The sequence below is a fragment of the Haemaphysalis longicornis genome, unplaced genomic scaffold, assembly GCF_048455015.1.
Source record: "Haemaphysalis longicornis isolate Haplotype H1 unplaced genomic scaffold, Haemaphysalis longicornis Haplotype H1 scaffold_7, whole genome shotgun sequence".
In the NCBI taxonomy this organism is placed as follows: domain Eukaryota; kingdom Metazoa; phylum Arthropoda; class Arachnida; order Ixodida; family Ixodidae; genus Haemaphysalis; species Haemaphysalis longicornis.
In genome coordinates, this window is record NW_027526422.1 from 72,898,660 (window position 1) to 72,918,162 (window position 19,503).

The 19,503-nt window shown below is 45.6% G+C and overlaps 1 protein-coding gene across 4 annotated transcripts in view; it reads right to left on the minus strand.

Moving 5' to 3' along the window:
- Positions 1-11,127, minus strand: part of LOC144144473 (lipase member K-like) — a 48,263-nt gene extending 37,136 nt beyond the window's left edge. For 3 of the 4 annotated variants that reach the window (XM_077675931.1, XM_077675930.1, XM_077675929.1), the window contains exons 1-2: positions 11,008-11,127; positions 7,089-7,247 (exon numbers count right to left, since the gene is read on the minus strand). In XM_077675931.1, the coding sequence (XP_077532057.1) occupies positions 7,089-7,241 (153 nt within the window). In that variant the 5' untranslated portion in view covers positions 7,242-7,247; positions 11,008-11,127. Of the gene's footprint in view, positions 1-2,587; positions 2,867-7,088; positions 7,248-11,007 lie in introns of those variants that run through there. The other variant, XM_077675932.1, reaches the window with a different exon arrangement.
- Positions 11,128-19,503: the final 8,376 nt, after the last annotated feature.

Below are 19,503 nucleotides of genomic sequence, written 5' to 3' on the forward strand. Positions count from 1 at the left end.
GGTGTCAGTGGGGGTGGAACCCTATTCACGAGTCCCATATGAGTCCAATAGCTCCTGGCCCCTGGACGCGAGCTCTTGCTGCGTCGACAGGTCGGGATGGACATCAAGATCTCCCATCGCTCGTGCGCTAGAGGAACTTTTATGTGATGGCGTCAACTGACACCACCAGGGCCGAAAGGGTCAATGCTCAAATGGACGCCGCTGAGCGCTCCTCCCAGATTTGAACTTAAGTAATTGTGGCTGTTGTGCCACGCCGCCAGGGCCCTTGAACGCATGCTTGATAGCCGCTGAACACCGCATTAACAGCCACATAGGCAACTCTATGCTTTCCAGGCGGCTTTTCACTGCCTGTGTGGGAAGGTGTGTGTTTGTAGGATACGCAGCATGTGGCCCGCCTCCGGAGAGAGGTGTGGGTGCGGGGGTGGGTATCGGCGGCGGAGAAGGCGGTAGTGCAGGGCAATATCCCTGTATTGCAGGAGGGAGGTTCGCTTGCCTGCAGGGGCATCGCGTGTAGCGTAGTGGAAATGCCGACCCGGCGAATTAGTTCGCGAGCACGTATGTGCACCACTTCATTAGCGCCTACGCCTGTGTGGGCTGGTGTCCACAGCAGGGTCACAGTCATCCATACCTTTTTACTGACCCTACCTGTCCAGCCTGCGGGGCACTCGACAATCACTGCAATTCCCTCTGCGAATGCCCCGCAGACCCGTACCCTCCCGTTCCCTCCCCTCACCACTGGGAGCAGATGTTGCGTGACCCGGGGGAGTCAGGCCAAGTCCTGACCAACTCCCGGGCCCTGGCGGTCGCGGCGCCCCGGTGGGCCTCCTCCACCCCCAATGCCTGGTCCCGATGGACGAAAAAAACGTATTCCTTCCTTCCTTCCTTCCTTCCTTCCTTCCTTCCTTCCTTCCTTCCTTCCTTCCTTCCTTCCTTCCTTCCTTCCAGCACGCTCCTTAACGTGTGTTATAGATACTGATTGTCTTTCTTGGCCTACTTAAACACGCAAATTCAAATTTTGGTCTGGCTGTACGTCTGTCCCTGTATTCAGGGAACCGGCCATATACTAAGAGAATTATTTAACAAGAAGATTATATAGGCAAAACCTTTCCAAACAACTAAACCTGGAAACATTCTTACAGGTGTCAGCATTGGTGAGCAACAAGAAACATCGGGCGTATTTGAGGCATAACATCAATACATAACTCGTACTTGCGGTATTATTTTTATTGAAAATAGGTGTGTGATCTGTATTTGCGATATATCAGATAAAAGATAGGCGTTGAAAACAATATTTCGAACACAAAAATACAAAAAAAGCTCGCGCCTGAGTAATGACCTCGTGGCGGCACTCCAAGTAGAACAGTAACGAAAATTTTCAATAAATGGTGCGCGAGCAACGCAACGCGGGAAAATTGAATTGACTTGAGCGAACCTCACCGTGTTTATCGTAGGAGGAATGAGACCGCAGGGGAAGAACATTTGAGAGGAGACCGAGAGAAAAGAGAGGCATTTACGCGACAGAAGCGACATATTATATCGTCTTTCGACGACATTTGCAGCGAAGTGAGCAGATACGCGGCCAATGTTTTAGGGGTGAAGCGTCTTAGGACCTCGCTTTGTCCGTGACTTATCCCTTGACGTCCGTGTGCACAGTGCTGCGCATGCGCGAGGAGCATTGGATTTGATTGGATTTAATTGAATTGTATCGGGTTGGTTTGAATTGGAATTGTATATACTGTACACACGCGTTGTCCCTCATTTACATGCGAGAGTGGGAAATGCCACGGGTGATTTACGATAAGAACGACCCCCAGTGCTTCGCCCACTCGTCATGGTTCACTTCGTGGAGATGCATAAATTTTTTTTATCGCGATGCGAAGCTGGTCCTGTAGAACACGAAAGGCGTCGTTCGTACGAACGCTCCTCAACATGCCATTTCTCTGTCCCAGACACCAACGCAAGTCGCCGGATGCTGCCTTCTACGCACAATGGTACATTCGAAGTCTTCGCATTCAAACAATGATCACGATTGATACGCCGAAGCATGCATTGATTCTTAGGCTCGAAATATCCGGCCGTAGGTATATTTCTATACATGCCTATTCTCGTGTATCTAGTTGCTGAGTGAGGAATGAGGCTTTTCTACAATATTGTGTAGTATTAAATGCTGAAGAATGCTCCGGGTTCTTTTTTACACATATCAACAAAAGTTGCGATTAGTGCTACACACTTTTTTCACAGCGCATTGCTGTGACGCAGGAGGAGGATTATCCGAGGTACCAGCGGTCAGAGGCTGTACCGTCACCCTACCTGCTCCCGGTTTCTCGTAGTACGCGTTGCTGGCCTGTTTTTCTTTTTACCACAGCCCCTTAACAATAGAGACTAAGGCGGCGGCAAACAAACGCCGGGAAACAGCGCTGGCTAGCAAGTGATTTTTATTGAGGAAACATGTGGTTTAAAAAAAATGCCAACCATTTGTGTCTGCACAGCGGTAATGAGCCGTGCATAAATAATAACCCCAAATGAAGCAAGCACAGAACTGTGCAAAAGACTTCGGACGCGCTTCTAAAATCTCAGTACCGCTCACCTAAAATGGACCCCAGTCGCGTCGCTAGAGTGCAGGGCAATAAGGCGCGCAGGTTGCACACGTGGCTTCTTTCTTGTTTGGGCAATACGCTCCCATTATTGCCAAAGGGAATGTTCCGCCTTGGCAATCGTTGCAGTACTTTGCTAAAAAAAGGAGACAGCGACTCCTTTATAATGTATCGGTGCCTGCTCAACCTTTTGCTCAAATAGGATATTTCTATGATGTTGACGGTTACATACTGGGTAGACCGGGCAGTGTCTGACCGAAAGGTTGAGCGAGCACCAATATAATCCAAAGGAGGCGCTGTCTTCTTTTATTTGGCCTCGCCCCAATATAATCTAAAGGAGGCGCTGTCTTCTTTTATTTGGCCTCGCCCGTCAAGGTATGTGGGAAGTGCACACGCCGTTCCCTCGTTTGATTGAGGCACTATATTGTTCCTAGAGAACGATACGTTGTCAGGAACACAATGGAAGCCTAAAATAGAAACAAAAACCAAGGCACCTGTGTAACCTGCTTGTCTATCACCTTCCTCAGCAGCGAGATGGGGCTCTCGTCTTTGTTGGTTGTGCGGAAAGAAGATTGTCCCGTGGGGTGTGGTTTTCAAGGAGCACCAGATGCATTTTGCTAAGTTTCGTAATTTGTTTTTATTGTTTTTTTAATTGGTGACATGTTCGTTGGGCCTAGGTGCGAATGAATGTGTCACTTCTCATAATCCACCTTTGGTAAATAAAATAAATTGTTTATAGGCCGCGTTATGACCCGTCTGTGGTGTGTCCTCGCCCTATACTCCTTTACTGTGGCGCTCTAGCGAGACGAATATTCTCCAATTAGCCCAGTTAGCACTAATTTTTTACCGACATGTGGGAGAAAACAGTGTTTTACTGCGCTAAAAGGGTGGCGCAGTTATTCAGGGTGGCGTTTAATGCGTCGTCATGAAATGCACCATTTCACGCATATCCGGCATCAGTGATGGTTAAAAATGGTCGATGGTGCAAACAAACTACACTTCAATAGAATAAAATTGGGTAGCTTGTGGGAAGGGATGGTTGGGTGACGCGCTAAATTTACTTTTGGAAGCTGGAGCATGTAAATGTTGCGTTACTGATCCAAGGAGCAGCCATGGCATACAAGAATTGCACTACGAGTTTCATTCCAAACAAAGCTCTGAGAGTTTCAGTACGTGCAATAACTTGTTAAACAGGGCTGTCTTCTCAGCCCCTTCTTTTTTAGGGGCGAAGCTCCTCTTTCTCGGGCCCTGTCCCGTCCCTCGTTGCTGCTGTATATGGCACGGCACATTAATGATGATTGTGGCAGGGTCCCCCTAGGGATTGGCCAACCAAAGATTGGCCGAAGAGGACAAAACGTTCAACGCGTTCATTGCTACCCAACAAGGAGAAGAGGAAGAAGAAGAGTGTGTCGTTCGTAGCCTGCGAGCTCAGGACACGAACGGGGGTACACGACACAAGACGCTCTGCAGAAGGATGGCGAAGGTGGCTAAAATGTCACACACCGAATTCGCCAACTTACCCACGGAGATTCTCATCGTCCAAAACAACCCCTACATAACCACCACAGACATCTACGTCGTCGACGGGCTTGTCAACGGAGTGGTGGAAGGCTTGACGTGTCGAGTGTATATATGATGTGCGGGCGAATGTTTCACGGTTTTACCGATAAGCATTCTTGCTTCGCCCCGCTCATCATCATTTACTTCATGGAGATGGCGGGATTTTTTGTTATTGCAACAATGTGATGTGTTGGAGTATTGTACCAGCAGTGCCGTAAGTGTATGTATGTATGTATGTATGTATGTATGTATGCATGTATGTATGTATGTATGTATGTATGTATGTATGTATGTATGTATGTATGTATGTATGTATGTATGTATGTATGTATGTATGTATGCATGCATGCATGCATGCATGCATGCATGTATGTATGTATGTATGTATGTATGTATGTATGTATGTATGTATGTATGTATGTACGTATGTATGTTGTATGTATGTATGTATCTTATGAGACCATGCATGTATGTATGATCCTACATAGCATGCATGCATGTATTATCATGAATCAGGCAGCATCATGTAGCATCGGGCATCATGTTACATGTAAGTAATCCCTGTATCATATCAACAACCTGTTCAGGCCCACTGCAGGACTGAGCCTTTCCCATCGACCTCCAACTGCTCCTGTTCTACGCTTCTCGAATATGTTATTTGCTACCGAATTTCCTTAGTTCATCCCTCCATCATGTTATCGGCCTTCCTCTTCTAGACCCATCCCTCAGTATCCACTCCGTTACACTGGCGGTTCACCGGTCGTCGTTTTGTGAAAATGTGTGGGAAGTGGATCTCCATTTCCTTATATTTATTTTAACTATGATATCATCCACTCGAGTTTCTCCCCTGATCCAGGAAGCTCATTTCCTACCTCTAAGTATCACTCCTATCATTCTTTGTTCCATAGCTCGTTCAGCAGAAATAAGTTTGCTTATCAGTTGTCCAATAAGGTGCCAAGTTTCACCTTCGTATGTTATCACCGGTAGTATGCGTTGGTTGTATATCTTCCTTCGAGTTGTAAAGATATGCAGCTTACTTTTACTTATTTGGGAGTGCTTGCCGAGTGCACCGCTCTGTTCATACCTATTCCGCGCCGGATGTCCTTCTCGTTCGTATCAGCACTGACCACCTGATCGAGGGAATTTATTCTACATGTTCTAGCGCTTCGTTACACATGCGGAAGATGGAGTTTGGGGCATCTTTGCTCACGATTGCTTAGGATTATTTGATATTTATATTTAGCTGGGCAGTCATGATTTCTGATTGTAGTTCCTCAAGGATTTTTTGCGTCTGTTCCGCAAACTCACTTAGCGACATTATACCGTCCTTAAGCATTCCTTACGCATTCTGAAAGAGTCCCTAAGCATTCTAAAAATAGTGCAAGCTTTTTCAGTACGATATCTCCAACCTCCTTTAATAGATCCACAATATGTTGCTGTCACGTCCAGCGTTTCCGCTTTAACGCTCTTGAGAGGCTTTTTTATTTCTTGTTAAGTTACAGGTGGGGCAATGCAAGCTAAGCTTGAATGCTCGGTAGTGTCTCTTGGTCTAACGTCGCTGGCGTACAGCATGGTGTAGAATCGTTGTGATACCTCTATAAACTCGTCCAAGTTGTGCGTAATTTTATTCTTCTCCTCTTTGAGTGCGTACATTCCGTTTTTAGCATGGCTATCTCCTCAATTGCTTTGAGGCTACCTCCTATTTCCAGCGTTGCTTCAATCACTGCCATGTTGCACGCACGAAAGTGGTACGTTCTGCTTTTGTTAATTTCGAGAGATTCAGTATGATCGACGGCACTCTACACTTTCATGCTCTTACCGCTGAATGGCGCAGTAAGAGAACCCAGGTAATGCAGCGTCAACAGGCGACGCCGAATGAAACCGTAATTGCACCGGATCGTCGAGTGACATGACAAGAAAAAAACGTGGACACTACAGTAACTCTGATGGGCTGAAAAAAATCATTCTTTTTAATTAAAGCTTTACTACTTTCGTCCGGCGGTTTCGCAGAGGATGCGAAAGTTAACTTTTTGACCGGAGACACACCCCCCGGTGACACACCCCCGCTGACACCCCCCCCCCGGCGACACACCCTTCGAAGCGCATCGCGTTATTCTCCGGGCACGCTGTCGGCGCTGCGCACAAAGCCCCGTTTTATGCCGTTCTGCGCACGCAGCGGCGGCGGCCGCGACGGAAGCGGCTGCTCAGCTGATCGGCAGCCGACCAAACCTGCAGGCTCCCACGCATGCGTCGCTGGGTCGTCTCGGGCTATGTGACTCATCTTGCACCGCGTTCGGAGAGAATGAGAGTGAGGACGGGCCTCCTTCTGTGAGCGTTGCACGGGACCGAAGGGATGTCAGCCGTGGTCGGCAATACAGATACATCAAAGGTTTACCAAGCGAAACAAAGACTCAACCAGACTAAGCCAAGCTTTTGCTTTGCATATCGGAGGTTACCTGAGCTTAGCCGAAAAAAATTTTAGAAACTTTTCTTGAATTATACCTACAACGTAGCGGCGGATATTCGGCTCAAATAGTCACAATCGTTCGTTATTTCAACTAAATGCACTTAGCTGCATTTACTAGGCTTTTTAATGTGAACGCTACCACCAACGGCATTAACACCACCACGGATGCCATTAAATATTTCACAGGAGCTGTGTGAAATGCCCATGTACTCGCTTAACAAGATATCTGGGCGAGTTCGTTGCATGTACGCTAACACCACACATAGGTTGAATGGTCAAAATAAGCTCCTTAACGCGTCTGTACGCAGCTTCTACAAGTAATTTGTGTTTTTTTGCTCTTCATGCAATGTACATGTATTTGTTTGGTTGTTTTATTTAAATAGTCAGAATACAGAATACTTTCATATGCAAAAGGATGGAACCTTTAGCGGGCTTTCGTCAAAGCTGTTAAGGTCTAATGCACTTACCGCGTTCCTGCAAGCGTCCGGGTTGGCATCCTTTTCACAATATTGGGTTCGTACAACTTCGGTAAAAACCGTGATTAACAGTAATGCAGTGAAGTAGGTCGAGGGCGCGTTGCTGCCTTGTGTCAACATTAGCATCTTCGCCTTTTCTTTCATACGTCACTGTCAAGAAAATTGAGCGCTGCACGGTTAGTTTAACATCAGTTCTAACGCTTCTGCATCCACACACGCAGAAAAGAACTCAACCCTCCATCAAAAGTGTACAGTGTATGAGAATTCGTTCACTTATGATTAAGCCTTCTCCCGCTAGTTACCGTCCCTGGGAGTATTTATTTATAGACACCCATGTCTATGAGGCGACTAATCGACTACTGTTCACTGCTTTATGACGCATTGGTGGTTTTGGGTGACTACCTTTTGGGTGATTATATTCTTACATTTCTCCTTTTTTAAATATCTTTCGACAAATATTGCCCATTTAGCCATTAAAACCAAGAAATGTGTTGACTTCACTGCTTATGCTTTATTGGGCGCATACACCACTCAGCTTCCACAATTTTTTGTTTTGGACAGGGTGGCTCGACGATAATTGGAACTTGAAAATTTTTTCTGAAGGAACTGCCGCTCTGTTTGCGCTCAAACTTCACACGGAGGTCGCATTTTGCGGTCTATTTTGTTTGACACCGGCAACAACGACGGTACTTACCTGCTTATTCTGAAAATACATGAAAACAATTTTCACCTATGGGAAAATGGCAGCTGATTTGGACGTGCGAGGCAGTGCAAGTTGATCTTGGAACGGCGACGCCACCTGGGTATTCAGAGCGAAACGCACGTTTGGGATTCATGGTGGGAAGGAGCCAAATGGTGTAGCAGACGATCTGAAAATGTGAAAGCCGGTTTTCCGATCATCTGCTGGCTCATTTGGCTCTTTCCTAGGTGCATCTTCTGATCGTCGGCTGCACCATTTCGCTCCTTCCTACCGTGAATCCCAAACGTGCGTTGCGCTCAGAATACCCCAGGTCACGCCGTCGCCCCAAGATCAACTTGCGCTGGCTAGGAAGTCCAAATCAGCCGCCATTTTCCCATAGGTGAAAGTCATTTTATTTATTTTCAGAATAAGCAGGTAAGTACCGTTCTTGTCTCCCGTGTCAAACAAAATAGACCACAAAATGCGACCTTCGTGTGGAGTTTGAGCACGAATAGAGCGGCGGTTCACTCAGGAAATTTTTAAAAGTGTTCCAATTATTCTCGCACCACCCTGTATATGTTTTCTTTTCTAATTTGGTTTTAACTTTGCCGGGATCGCGGGAGTATGGTGCAAGATATTGATTTATTTGATGTGGTAGATTCGTTTTTGTGGTTTATATAATATTATCGTTTTGTGCATTTATTAATTTTATTTTGAGTTTTTAAAACTTATGAGGAGAAATATTATCGATTCACAAAATTATAATGAACAGGCGTGTTGACATTGCAAACGGGATTTTGATGAAGGCATTACATGGGGTACTTTGCGTACTTAGCATAGAAGGCTTATGCATTAAGAAGTAAACTGATAGTTGTTGAGCTCGCTTGGCACTGTATCAGCATTCGCTGTAAGTGGAATATATAGTGGCAGATCAATTCAATTTGACCATCTGTGGCTTAAGGACAAGTGTCATAGAATGCATTACACTTTCAAAATATTATCATCGTGCGGGCCTCCAGGTCCATTCAAACGCGGCTAACCAGGGAGAAAACAATAAGGGGGCCTTTACCGACCAGAATATTTAATAATTTGAATGCTGTTCACTTGTTGAATATTAGGAACCTCCCTCTGTACAAATATTCATCACTCCGGCTTAAACAACCTCACTTACCTCGCAAAGGAAATGAGCAGATTATTTCATTCTCGAAATGAAGGTAAATTGTTTGGACAGCAGTGCCTTTAGCTTCCCGCAAAAATTTGAGTGTTTCAGTATTTGATTTTTATTTCTTGGCATAATCAAGGGGAGGCTGAGACTAAATGCGGACGTGGCCTGACAGGGGCCTCAGCCACCCGATTGAAAGCATAGATAACACGTCTGTTCACAAATTTAAGCATAATAGCACAATCGTAATAGAGAAATAGCACAAAGCAAATTCATTACTACATTTCCTATGTATTATACAAAGCATAGATCTAAAATTCACAGAAGGATCACAGTGTACACATAAATACACATAAACGCAGTAATTCGTACGCATGAAGTTTCATCAGTTACAGCCGCGTCGGCCGCTTTTCTGATGGAGGCGAAAAGCAAAAACGCCCGTGTGTACGAGATTTCGGCGCACGTTAAAGATCCCCAGGTGGTCAAAATTATTCCGGAGCCCTCCACTACGGCGCGCCTCATCGCCTGCGTTGCGTCGGCGCGTTAAACCCTACAATCAATCAATCAATCATCAGTTACACTACTATGTCACAATAACGTATGAATGTGTCTTTGTTTGTAATTGTTTTTAATTTCTACCTTGAGGAGAACATGTAGACATATATTTCAAACCATTAATTATATATCAGTATTGCACGCGTTTTGCTTAAGTAACACTTCTTTGACCTGTTTTTTAAACGTAAGTTCACTGGCGTCGAAGTTTAATTTTTGCTCCCAATTTATTTAATATTTCAGTTGACTGGTACAGGAAGGATTGCTCACCATAGTTCGCTCTTACTTTTAAAGTGTGCCGTATCGTATGCCTGAGATGGTAGCCAGCAGAGTTATTGTTAACTTGATTGTGGGTCATTTGCTTATAAATGGTGTGCAGAACCTTCATGTAATAGATTTGGTCAGCTCGAAGCATTGAATATTCAGTAAATAAAGTACTTGTCCTCAAATCTACGTAACAGGCATGATAATATAAATATATGCGCAAAATGCTTTTTTGCAATACAATGAGCCTGTTATAATTAGTTTTAGTTGTGGTCTCCCACACCAAAATCCCGTAGCATAGTTTCGAATAATGCTTTATGTATACGGAAAGGGCACCTATTTTTTTAGATATAGTTGACCATTGACGGATACGCGGCGTCATATGTGAGTTTATGAACTGTCTTCCACGTGTATTTTAATCAAAACGCCTCTCTGGTTACTACTACTGGGCCGGAAGAGTACACTCGGGAACACATGGTACTATGCGACAGTTCGGCCGTGCGAACATACATACGTAACCGTAGGATTATGACAGCAAGAGCGGATTATATTTCTCGCAATACCCGATGAAATATGTTGACGTAGCAGCACCTATTGGTGGGAGGGGCTATCCAATTGGAATTGTCATTAGACGTTTCAGTAAAAGTCGTTTTCAGGAGCGCGATTGGCCTTTCCTTAGACTAAGGGGAAGTGCTTGCTGTCGGCCAAAGGGCACCGTCAGACCTTTACCTGGATGCATCAAATATTTGTACACTTGTTTTTCACAGGCTACACATGTGTCCTAACCCTTCAATTCGAGGGAAATTTAAGAACGTAAGCATCTGCTTTTATGCACCCTCGAACTACCTAAACGCACTAATGGAACTCCGCTAATAAAATCACAGTAAAACAGATACCTGTATGACGAATATAAATTTTCATCCGTGCACTGTTATTTGCACGCTGCGCACGGGCACAAGCCTTTTTGTAAAAGCACTGCCATTCCTGCCTACCTACAGCATTGGTCTTGGAGAAATCGCTACCTTCGATTCTCATCGGCTCGCAATTTCAGCGAAACTGGCAGACGACGAATAATCGGCTGCTACTGCTGTTACTGTAAGGACCACCTAGGGCTTGTGGCCGTACCTGGAGCGTCCTATGGCCCCACTTTATAGTTTGTTCCTATACCTCTAGTGGGCCATCTAGTACTTGGTGAATGATGAGAGAAGCCTTCGTAAGCCAATATTCACGTATCGCACTGGAAACGAACTTACATGGTTTGCAGCCTGTAGCCGTAGTAGCAGCAGTCACTGTGACTTACGCAGTGGCATCAGTATGCACAACACTTCCGCTGCTCCTGCGTCGGTAAAAAACGAGCGATTCGTGTTACGTTATAAAGATGTAATCAGTGTGGAACATTGGCATTCGCGTACCTCAAGACAGCCTCTTGTTCAGACGCATGAAGTACTGCTGCTTACGAAACGCAACTGCAACCCCTTGAAAATCAAACAAAAAATAGTTGATGGATATGAAACCACCAGAATGTATTGTTTCCTTATTCTCGGAATCCTTAAAAACATTGTTTCACAATACCGACCGTGAAGGTTACTGCAGGTTACTGCAGCTGGGTTAAGGAAGTTATCAGTGCTGAAAAGAATGACATGCTTCAAAAATATCTCGACCCGTAGTTGCACAACATGTGTTGTTAGTACAGGGCGTTTGATTATGCTGTGGTAGTTCTGAAGAGCCGCTATTAATAATTCAAATACGCAAAAAATGAGAAAGAAAGTAGTAACTTGTAGGCCTTGCATATTTATTGTTTATTTTAACATACTGCAACCCCACTTGTGGCTTATCAGAAGTGGTTTGGTATACAAAGAAACGAGAGCAAGAAGAACATCCCGTATGCGCATTGTTAAAACCAAAGAGGCGTGTGGAGATGCCCCAAAAAGTAAATGGAGCACGGTTTCGTGAAAATAGAATTAGTATTTTATGCGGCCGCGCAGCATAAATGAAATATGTGCGGCCGATATTTATTTAAAACGACTTTCATAAAAAGTCACTCTGAGTTTGCTGGCTAGGTATATGGCGGAGAAATCTCATCAAAATCTCCAACCCGTGCTCCGTTTACTTTTTGGGGCACCTGTACACTCGGAAATACAAAGAAAAATTAAAGACGTGAAATGGCGCATCGATCGGAAAAGAGCTAACATCACCGCTTAAAGTGCATAAAGGCGAAATTACGGACACTGTGCCAACAAAAAGGGTCCCATCACTTCCACAAAAAACAAAAAAAAAATCCTAGCCAAAGACCGAGAAATACCTGGGGGCAAAAGAATAATGAAATTAGCAAAAGAAGAACTAAGCCTAAACTTGTTGCTTTTGTCACTTCTCGGAGGAAGCAGCGCGAGATGCAGCGCATGCTGGCTTTGCAAATGTGTCAAGGAAGCAAATGTAAGGTAGTTGGTGACGACCGGCGAAGCACAGATGGCTTACGTAGGTGTGTAATAACTTCATTAATGACACCGGATGGTGCGCTTTAGAAGGATTTACGCCAAGGGGTCTTTCACGTATCCACAACAAACAAATTAGGTAGCTTTCCTGTGTACCCACTTTTATTTGTTAAGTTATTTTTTAGTTACAGCTTCATATAACTGCACGCTATTCCGCTGTTAAAAGGACAATTATTTTACAGGTTAGTAACTTAGATCGCTGTGGAGCAGCCTGTAACGTTTCCCTTAAAATATCTATCATCTAAATGCTTTATAGCAAATTATTCAAATAACTTGCCCAGCAACTTATTTTTAATGAATATCGTGCGCTTTGAAAACCGCGTGAATGGTTTTTTAATACGCAGGCAAAAGTTAACGTGGTCGATCCAAATACCGCGTTCCTGGCACAAAAACGGTACAAAAAGAAAAAAAATGAACGACCGCTCCAAGAATGAACGGAAGTTATTGAAGTAAAATTAAAGCTGGGGAAATTTGCATCTGGGTAGGATGAGATCCAGTGATCACTGAAATTTGATAGGGGCACGGCATCTTCAAGACCGCCACAGCACAGAGAATAAGGCGTCTAAAGGTAGACCCTAGAGAATACCTTGTGGCATACGACTCCTAAATGAGTAATCGGAGCAGGCTAATCAAATGAGTAGTAGACGAGTGGTAAAGCACATAAAAGATCAGTGTCATGTTTGCTTGGCGGTACGACGCGGCTGTGTGCATATTCCGGGTAATTGGCAGAAAATAAAATGCCGAAAATAGTGATTATCGCACTGAGAAGACATATTTTGCAATTGATGACTCATGCTTTTGCTATCACTGCACCATAAAGCATGGTTAGGCGTCCCCGTAATTTTTTAAATTGAAGATAACTTTTATTCTCCATGTTGATCGGTACCACTTGCCGAAATAATAAAAACCTCAAAGATGTGTGATTCAAAGGCACATAGGAAATGTAGTAATGACTTTGCTTTGTGCTATTTCTCTATTACTATTGTGCTATTATACTTAAATTTGTGAGAAGACGTGTTAATATGTACGCTGTAAATGGGGTGGCTGAGGCTTCTGTCAGGCCACGTCCGCCTCGACGATAGGGCCACCGCCACTCCCCCACCCTAAAACCAGAGTTCCAATAAAGTGGATTCTCGCTCTCTCTCTCTTCGCCTTTAATCTCAGCCTCCCCTTGGTTCTGCCAAGAAATAAAAACCAAATACTCAAAAAAGGTGAACGTATTGTCTGATAGAAAACCCAGTCAGTTACAACCGAAGAGAATAGCACACAGTGCCGCGTTTTGTGGAAGTCAGTTACAACCGAAGAGAATAGAACCCAGTGCCGAACCTTGTGGAACTCCAGAAGGATGAGGTGGAGTCATAGAGTACAAACTTCTATCAGTGTGTACAAAAATTTGATGCACGTTCACCGAAAGGCGGATTTTTCAATGCAAAAGGTAATTAATGAGAATATTTTGAGTAATTAAAGTACGGTTCCAAAAGTCCTAGATAAACAAACACTTGAACTATTTCGTTCTCCGCACCTGGTGATTCGCACGAAGCATGGGTGTATTTGACAAATTGGCTAACTGTGCTCTTAAGCCGACACGGAAACGTTTTAACTCGCGCCGTTAAGGGCCCTGTGTCGCAAAACAACTGGTGTCGTCAGCAGCATTTACCACGAACAAAAAATATTGTATCGCCCCCTTGCGGCCCCACTGAAACCGGGCGAAAAGCTTCAGGAAAAAACGAGAAATGAATAAAGACACATTTGTATTTATGCGTAATTTTAACTTTTTTCTCCAGAGCAAGAGCCTAGCTTTTTACTTCCGCATTTACTTTACACGTTGCCGGGGAACAAGAGTTATCCTGGATGCGCTCTTGGAGAAAAGGTGCACACTAATCACGGGAAGCTCTAATTCTGTGGGAAGCTGTTGTGCGAAGTGCGGTCAGTATGCTTGTCAAAGTAGTTTGCACCAAATGACGAAAGCAAGGAGACGCAAACACGATGTAGCAGTAAGCAGGTCTTTGGTAACAGCAGGATTGTCGCCTTCAAACCGCTTAATTAGGCAGACTTACGTGCCGAACCAATTTTACCTCAGTTATGCTTACCTTCCAACAGTGTACGTAGGAATGTTGTTGCTACTTTATGTAGCTACTTGCTCATTGCTTATTGCTACATCACGGTTTACACGGCGGACCACTTCGGTGGTGAGCGCACGGCATGAAAGAAGCGAACACAGGGACGTTCGTTTTCCGCTCTTTACGTGGTTCCTCCTCCCGAGCTTGCGAATTTGGATCTCCGTGTCCATAGGTTGCTGCCCCAACAGATGACACGCGAGCAGGAACGAAAGTTTCACCGCTCAGAAAGCTTTCGTGCATAGAAAACGGGGGCCGAGGACGACATTACGTTCACGCACATAGGCAAAGCTGAAACATCTTCCGAATTTGTCAGCTAGACATGTTATTCTCAAACCGCAATAGAGCGTTTATAGATAATGTGTTTGTTACTGAAGTTTACCTGACTGAGGATGTATAGAAAGAGGTACATCAATTCTTGTCAAAAATTTACCGCCGTTTTTCGAAAACGTCAGAATTTCAGCATTTTGAGATGAAGGAACCGTCGCAGTATATCACCCTTTTCGCAAGTGGTTTGCCCCCACTCCCCAACGGTATGATTGTGTACGCACATAAACAAACAAAAATGAGACACCTATACTCCTTTGTTGGGGGTGCGAGAGCGTACAGCTACTTGGGGTTGTTCAGTTCTATGGATAATGAGATGTTCAGTGTGTCGAAGTGTATAATGAAACCTCCTTACAACTTAATGGGATACAAGAAAATAATGAGTATAACGAAATAAGGGAAATTCCCCTTGAAATCTCTATACAGAACCATGCACTTGAAGCCTCGTTGTAAGGAAGGTAAAGTCACCTGTGAATGGATATAACGAACTATTTTAATCTCCCCCAAGAAGCCCGACCACAATCGTGAAGTATTCCGCGGAGTTGGACACTCGTTCGGCCGGCTGTTTTAAAACTCCCACGTCGACTTCCTGGCCACGCACAGCCACACCACGTGCGGCCCAGTGAGCCATCCTCCTCGCTGAGCCTGCGGGACGGAGCAAGCAGGAGGGCCACGTGACGGCAGTGAGAAGCTGTGCAAGGTGGTTTCCCTCAACGCCGTTGCTGACGCGGTCACTATGGATTAGCCGACCGGCAATCGCAGATGTCACAGGATAAACCGACGCAAGCAACGACGACGACGGCGTGGCCTCTCATGAACACACGTTCGACGTGCCAACGTCATCGCAGGCACTCGATGCGGTTGAACTTCGAGGTCGTTTCTTCGGCGCTCACGGCGATGGCGAAAACGGCTTAACGCAGTGGCCACCGCTGAAAGAAAGCCTTTCGCTTGCGAAGTCCGAAACAATGAAACATCACGGACTGTTTCCCAGCTGTGTCTTGCGAACAATAAAATATGCAGTGTAGGCAGGCATTGAGCAAGCAAAATCATCATCACCATCCTATCTACGCCCACTGCATGCAGGGCAAAGACCTCTCCCAATAATCTCCAATTACCCCGGTCCTGTGCTAACTGCGACCAATGTATCCCCGCAAACTTCTTGATCTCACCTGCCCATCTAACAATCTGCCGCCCCCTGCAACGCTTGCCTTCTCTATCAAGCACTCTTTGTCGGCCTTCTACACTACAGCCTGCCGGCCCTGGATCAACTGTCTTCTACAAATTTGAAGGTCATAGATTCAGTGCTGGCGAGAGCTCTACGCGTGTGCCTGGGTCTTCCCAAATGCACGTCGACAATTGGAACACTGCGGTAAGCTCGGTGCCTCTATGTGTCAATGCTTCAACATCAAGAGTGCCTTCGAACGTCACTACGCCACGTCACTCGGTGCCATGCGCATCATCTGGCAGCCACCACTGCATCCCATGTAAAAGTCTTGCTTCCAGCAAATTTCCAGCGACCTGTGAAGCCAGCATTTCCACTGTGGGTACTTGCACCATGGAATATAATAACGACAATTCCCGGAATAAGCAAAAAGTCGTCCATGCCCGCACCTGCACTGAAGTTTTTCACACTTGAGTATTTATTTACCGCGTACGCAAGCCACATCCACGTTTACGCGGATGGCTCAGTGACCGAAGAATCATCTGCCATTGGCGTGTGGATTCCGTCGGTCCAGTGCACAATCAGGAAAAAACTGAGCCATAAAACATCATCCACCGCTACTGAGCTAGCGGCTGTAAGGGCTGCCCTTCATTTCATTGGTGCACATCAAGCTCTACGATGGGTGATCTTCTTAAACTCACGGGGTGCTTTGCAAGCTCTAAGAAGGCTGTCCAACCACTGCAGTCAGCTTGTGTGTGAAATCAGTGAAATCCACACAGCGGTAGTGCGCGCGGGCCATTACATCGTGCTTCAATGGCTTCCTGGTCATTCGGGAATACCGTATAAACCGGAATATAGGTCGAGTTTAAAAAAAAAAAAATCCGCACAAAAGTCACCCCTCGTCTTATATAGCGGTCATTGGCATAATGTAAAATCGTTGTCCGGCCAGAATGTGCAAGCGCAGTCCGTCACCATCGCCAGTCGTGTCGGACTGCTCTCTCGCACTATCAGGCCTTTATTTGATTTCGCTTTTCTCTAGTTTTTTGTCTTTTACTCATCTATTGTGCGTGCGTGCGTACATTTCTGTACGTCTCTGTTCCGAGATAAGTGGCGGCAGTCGACGCCAGTTTACCGCGGCGTTTAAGCTGACGGCGATTGAGTCACCGAGCAGAATGGGAATATGGCGGCACAATGCCAGTTAGGCTTTTCGGAGAAAAGTGTGCGGTACTGGCGGAGCCAGAAAGCTAAGCTGTGCGCATGCAACCCCCGAAACCGATCGTTCCGTGGACGTCAAGCGGTGCACCCCGAGTTGGAGAACAAAGTGGCGGACTTCGTCCGGGAACTTCGCTCACGATCGCTCCGGAGGCCATGCGCGGACCGGCTCCGCGAACTGTACAATGAGTGGATAGCCGGCGACACCGGTTGCGACAGAGTCAAGCTGGGTGTCCTTCTCTGGGCAGTCGCTGCCCGACGACATGGTTACACGAGCGTTCAGGAAGTGCTCCATCAGCAACGCGCCTGATGACATGGAAGATGACAGTGCGAAGCAGTCATCCTCGGACGACTCTGAGAGCTCGGACGAGTGACTTCGGCAGGCATAGTGAGTGGCAGTGACGGACGGGCGTCGAAAATAAATATAGACATTGTGAGTGCGCTTGTGTGCCGAATTATTTTTTTTTGTCAACTTTTCCCACCTCAAGGTAGGGGGTCGACCTATATACCGGGTCGACCTATAATCCGGTTTATACGGTAGAAGGAAATATAATATCTGATGCAGCCGCCAGCGCTGGCCACTCTCTGCGGAACACGACACAGTTTCCTTTCTCTCGAGAGGATGGTTGTGCCCTTATCTATCGAACTGGTTGGAGAGAGCAAATGGCTGCACCCTCGCAGCGGATATCCCTCCTCTACATGGAATTGACCCTTTCTGTAAATTCCGTGTTCCACCCGACCTATGCAAAGCGTCTGAAGGTGTACTGCATCGTTTGCGTCTCAACGTGGCTTACACCCGAAGCTTCAAGTTCAGAGTAGGGTGGGAGGATTCACCACTGTGCCCCACGCGCGCTGTGCGCGAGACTACCGAGCACTTGTCGTGTATATGCCCGCGATTTTCCGCTGCGCGAGTTGCAGCGGCGAGCTGCCTGTCTCGTGTTCGACGCGGAGGAAGCCTTCAGTTGTGTCACTTTCTTGGACCCTGGGACAACAACAATGACTCATATTTAGGGACAAAAATTCTGCGTTTTTTGCGAGATTCAGGACTAGACAAAACTTTGTAATTCTTCCATTGTGCGCATGGCTACGTCTGTACGCGTTTGCGTCGTTGTGTACGCTTTGACTCCATTTTCTTGTTAGGCGCTCTGTGCTTCCTGGGCTCCATTCGCTCAATTTTTCTTTTCTTTTGCTTAACTTCATTTCGAGTTTTTTTCTTGCACTACATTGCGTGCCATTTTTATTTAACTTTTCTTTTCTCTCTATTGCTGCTTTCCCGATCTCTCACATTCACTTCACTGCATTGTAATCATCCCCATCTGGCGTAGCAAGCACTGCCGCTAGCAGAGCTGACCTCTCCAGCCCACATTAAAGAGTTCTCTCTCTCTCTTCTCTAGAGATCCACTCTGTTACCCTTAATGACCAACGGTTATCTTGCCTTCGCATTACATGTCCTGCCCATGTCCGTTTCTTCTTTTTAATTTCTACTAATATGTCCTTAACACGCGTTTGTTCCCTGACCCACTCCGCTCTCTTCTTGTCCCTTAATGTTACACCTATCATATTACGCTCCATTGCCCACTGAGTCGTTCTCAATTTAAGTTGAACCGTCTTAGTGAGCCTCCAAGTTTCTGCCCCGTAGGTGAGTACCGGTAAGATGCAGGTGTCATACACTTTCTTCTTCAGGGAGAATGATAGGCTGCAATTCATTATCTGAGAATGTGTGCTTATGCACTCCACCTCATTCTTATCCTTCTAATTATCTATGACTCATGGTTGGGATCCGCGGTCACAACTTGGCCTATAAGTAGATATATTCGCTTACAACTGCCACTGCCTCGCCACCTATCTCAAATCGCTGTGCTGTCCCTAGGTTATTGATCATTACATTGGTTTTCTGCATACTAATTTTCAGGCCCCCAGTTCTACTCTGTTTGTCCAGTGCGGAAAACATGCTTTGCAATTCGTCCCCCGAGTTACTTAGCAAGGCAACGTCATCAGCAAATCTGAGGTTACTGAGGTATTCTCCATTAACTCTTACTCCCACCTGTTCCCAATCCAACGTTCTGAATACTTTAAGCATGCTGTGAATAACATTGGAGAGATTGTGTCTCCTTGTCTGACACCCTTCCGTATAGGTATTTTACTGCTCTCCCTATGGAGGATGATGGTAGCTGTGGACCCATTGTAGATATCCTCTAGTATTCTTACATAATGGTCATCTACCCCTTCGTTCTGTAATGCCTGAATAACTGCTGAGGTTTCGATCGAGTCAAATGCTTTCTCATAACCTATGAAGGCTATATATAGGGGTTCAGTATACTCAGCGCACTTCTCTATCACCTGATTGATCGTGTGAATTTGGTCCATTGTTGAATAGCCTTTACGGAACCCTGGGTGTTCTTTAGGTTGACTGAAATCTAAGGTTGCAGAAATTCTGTT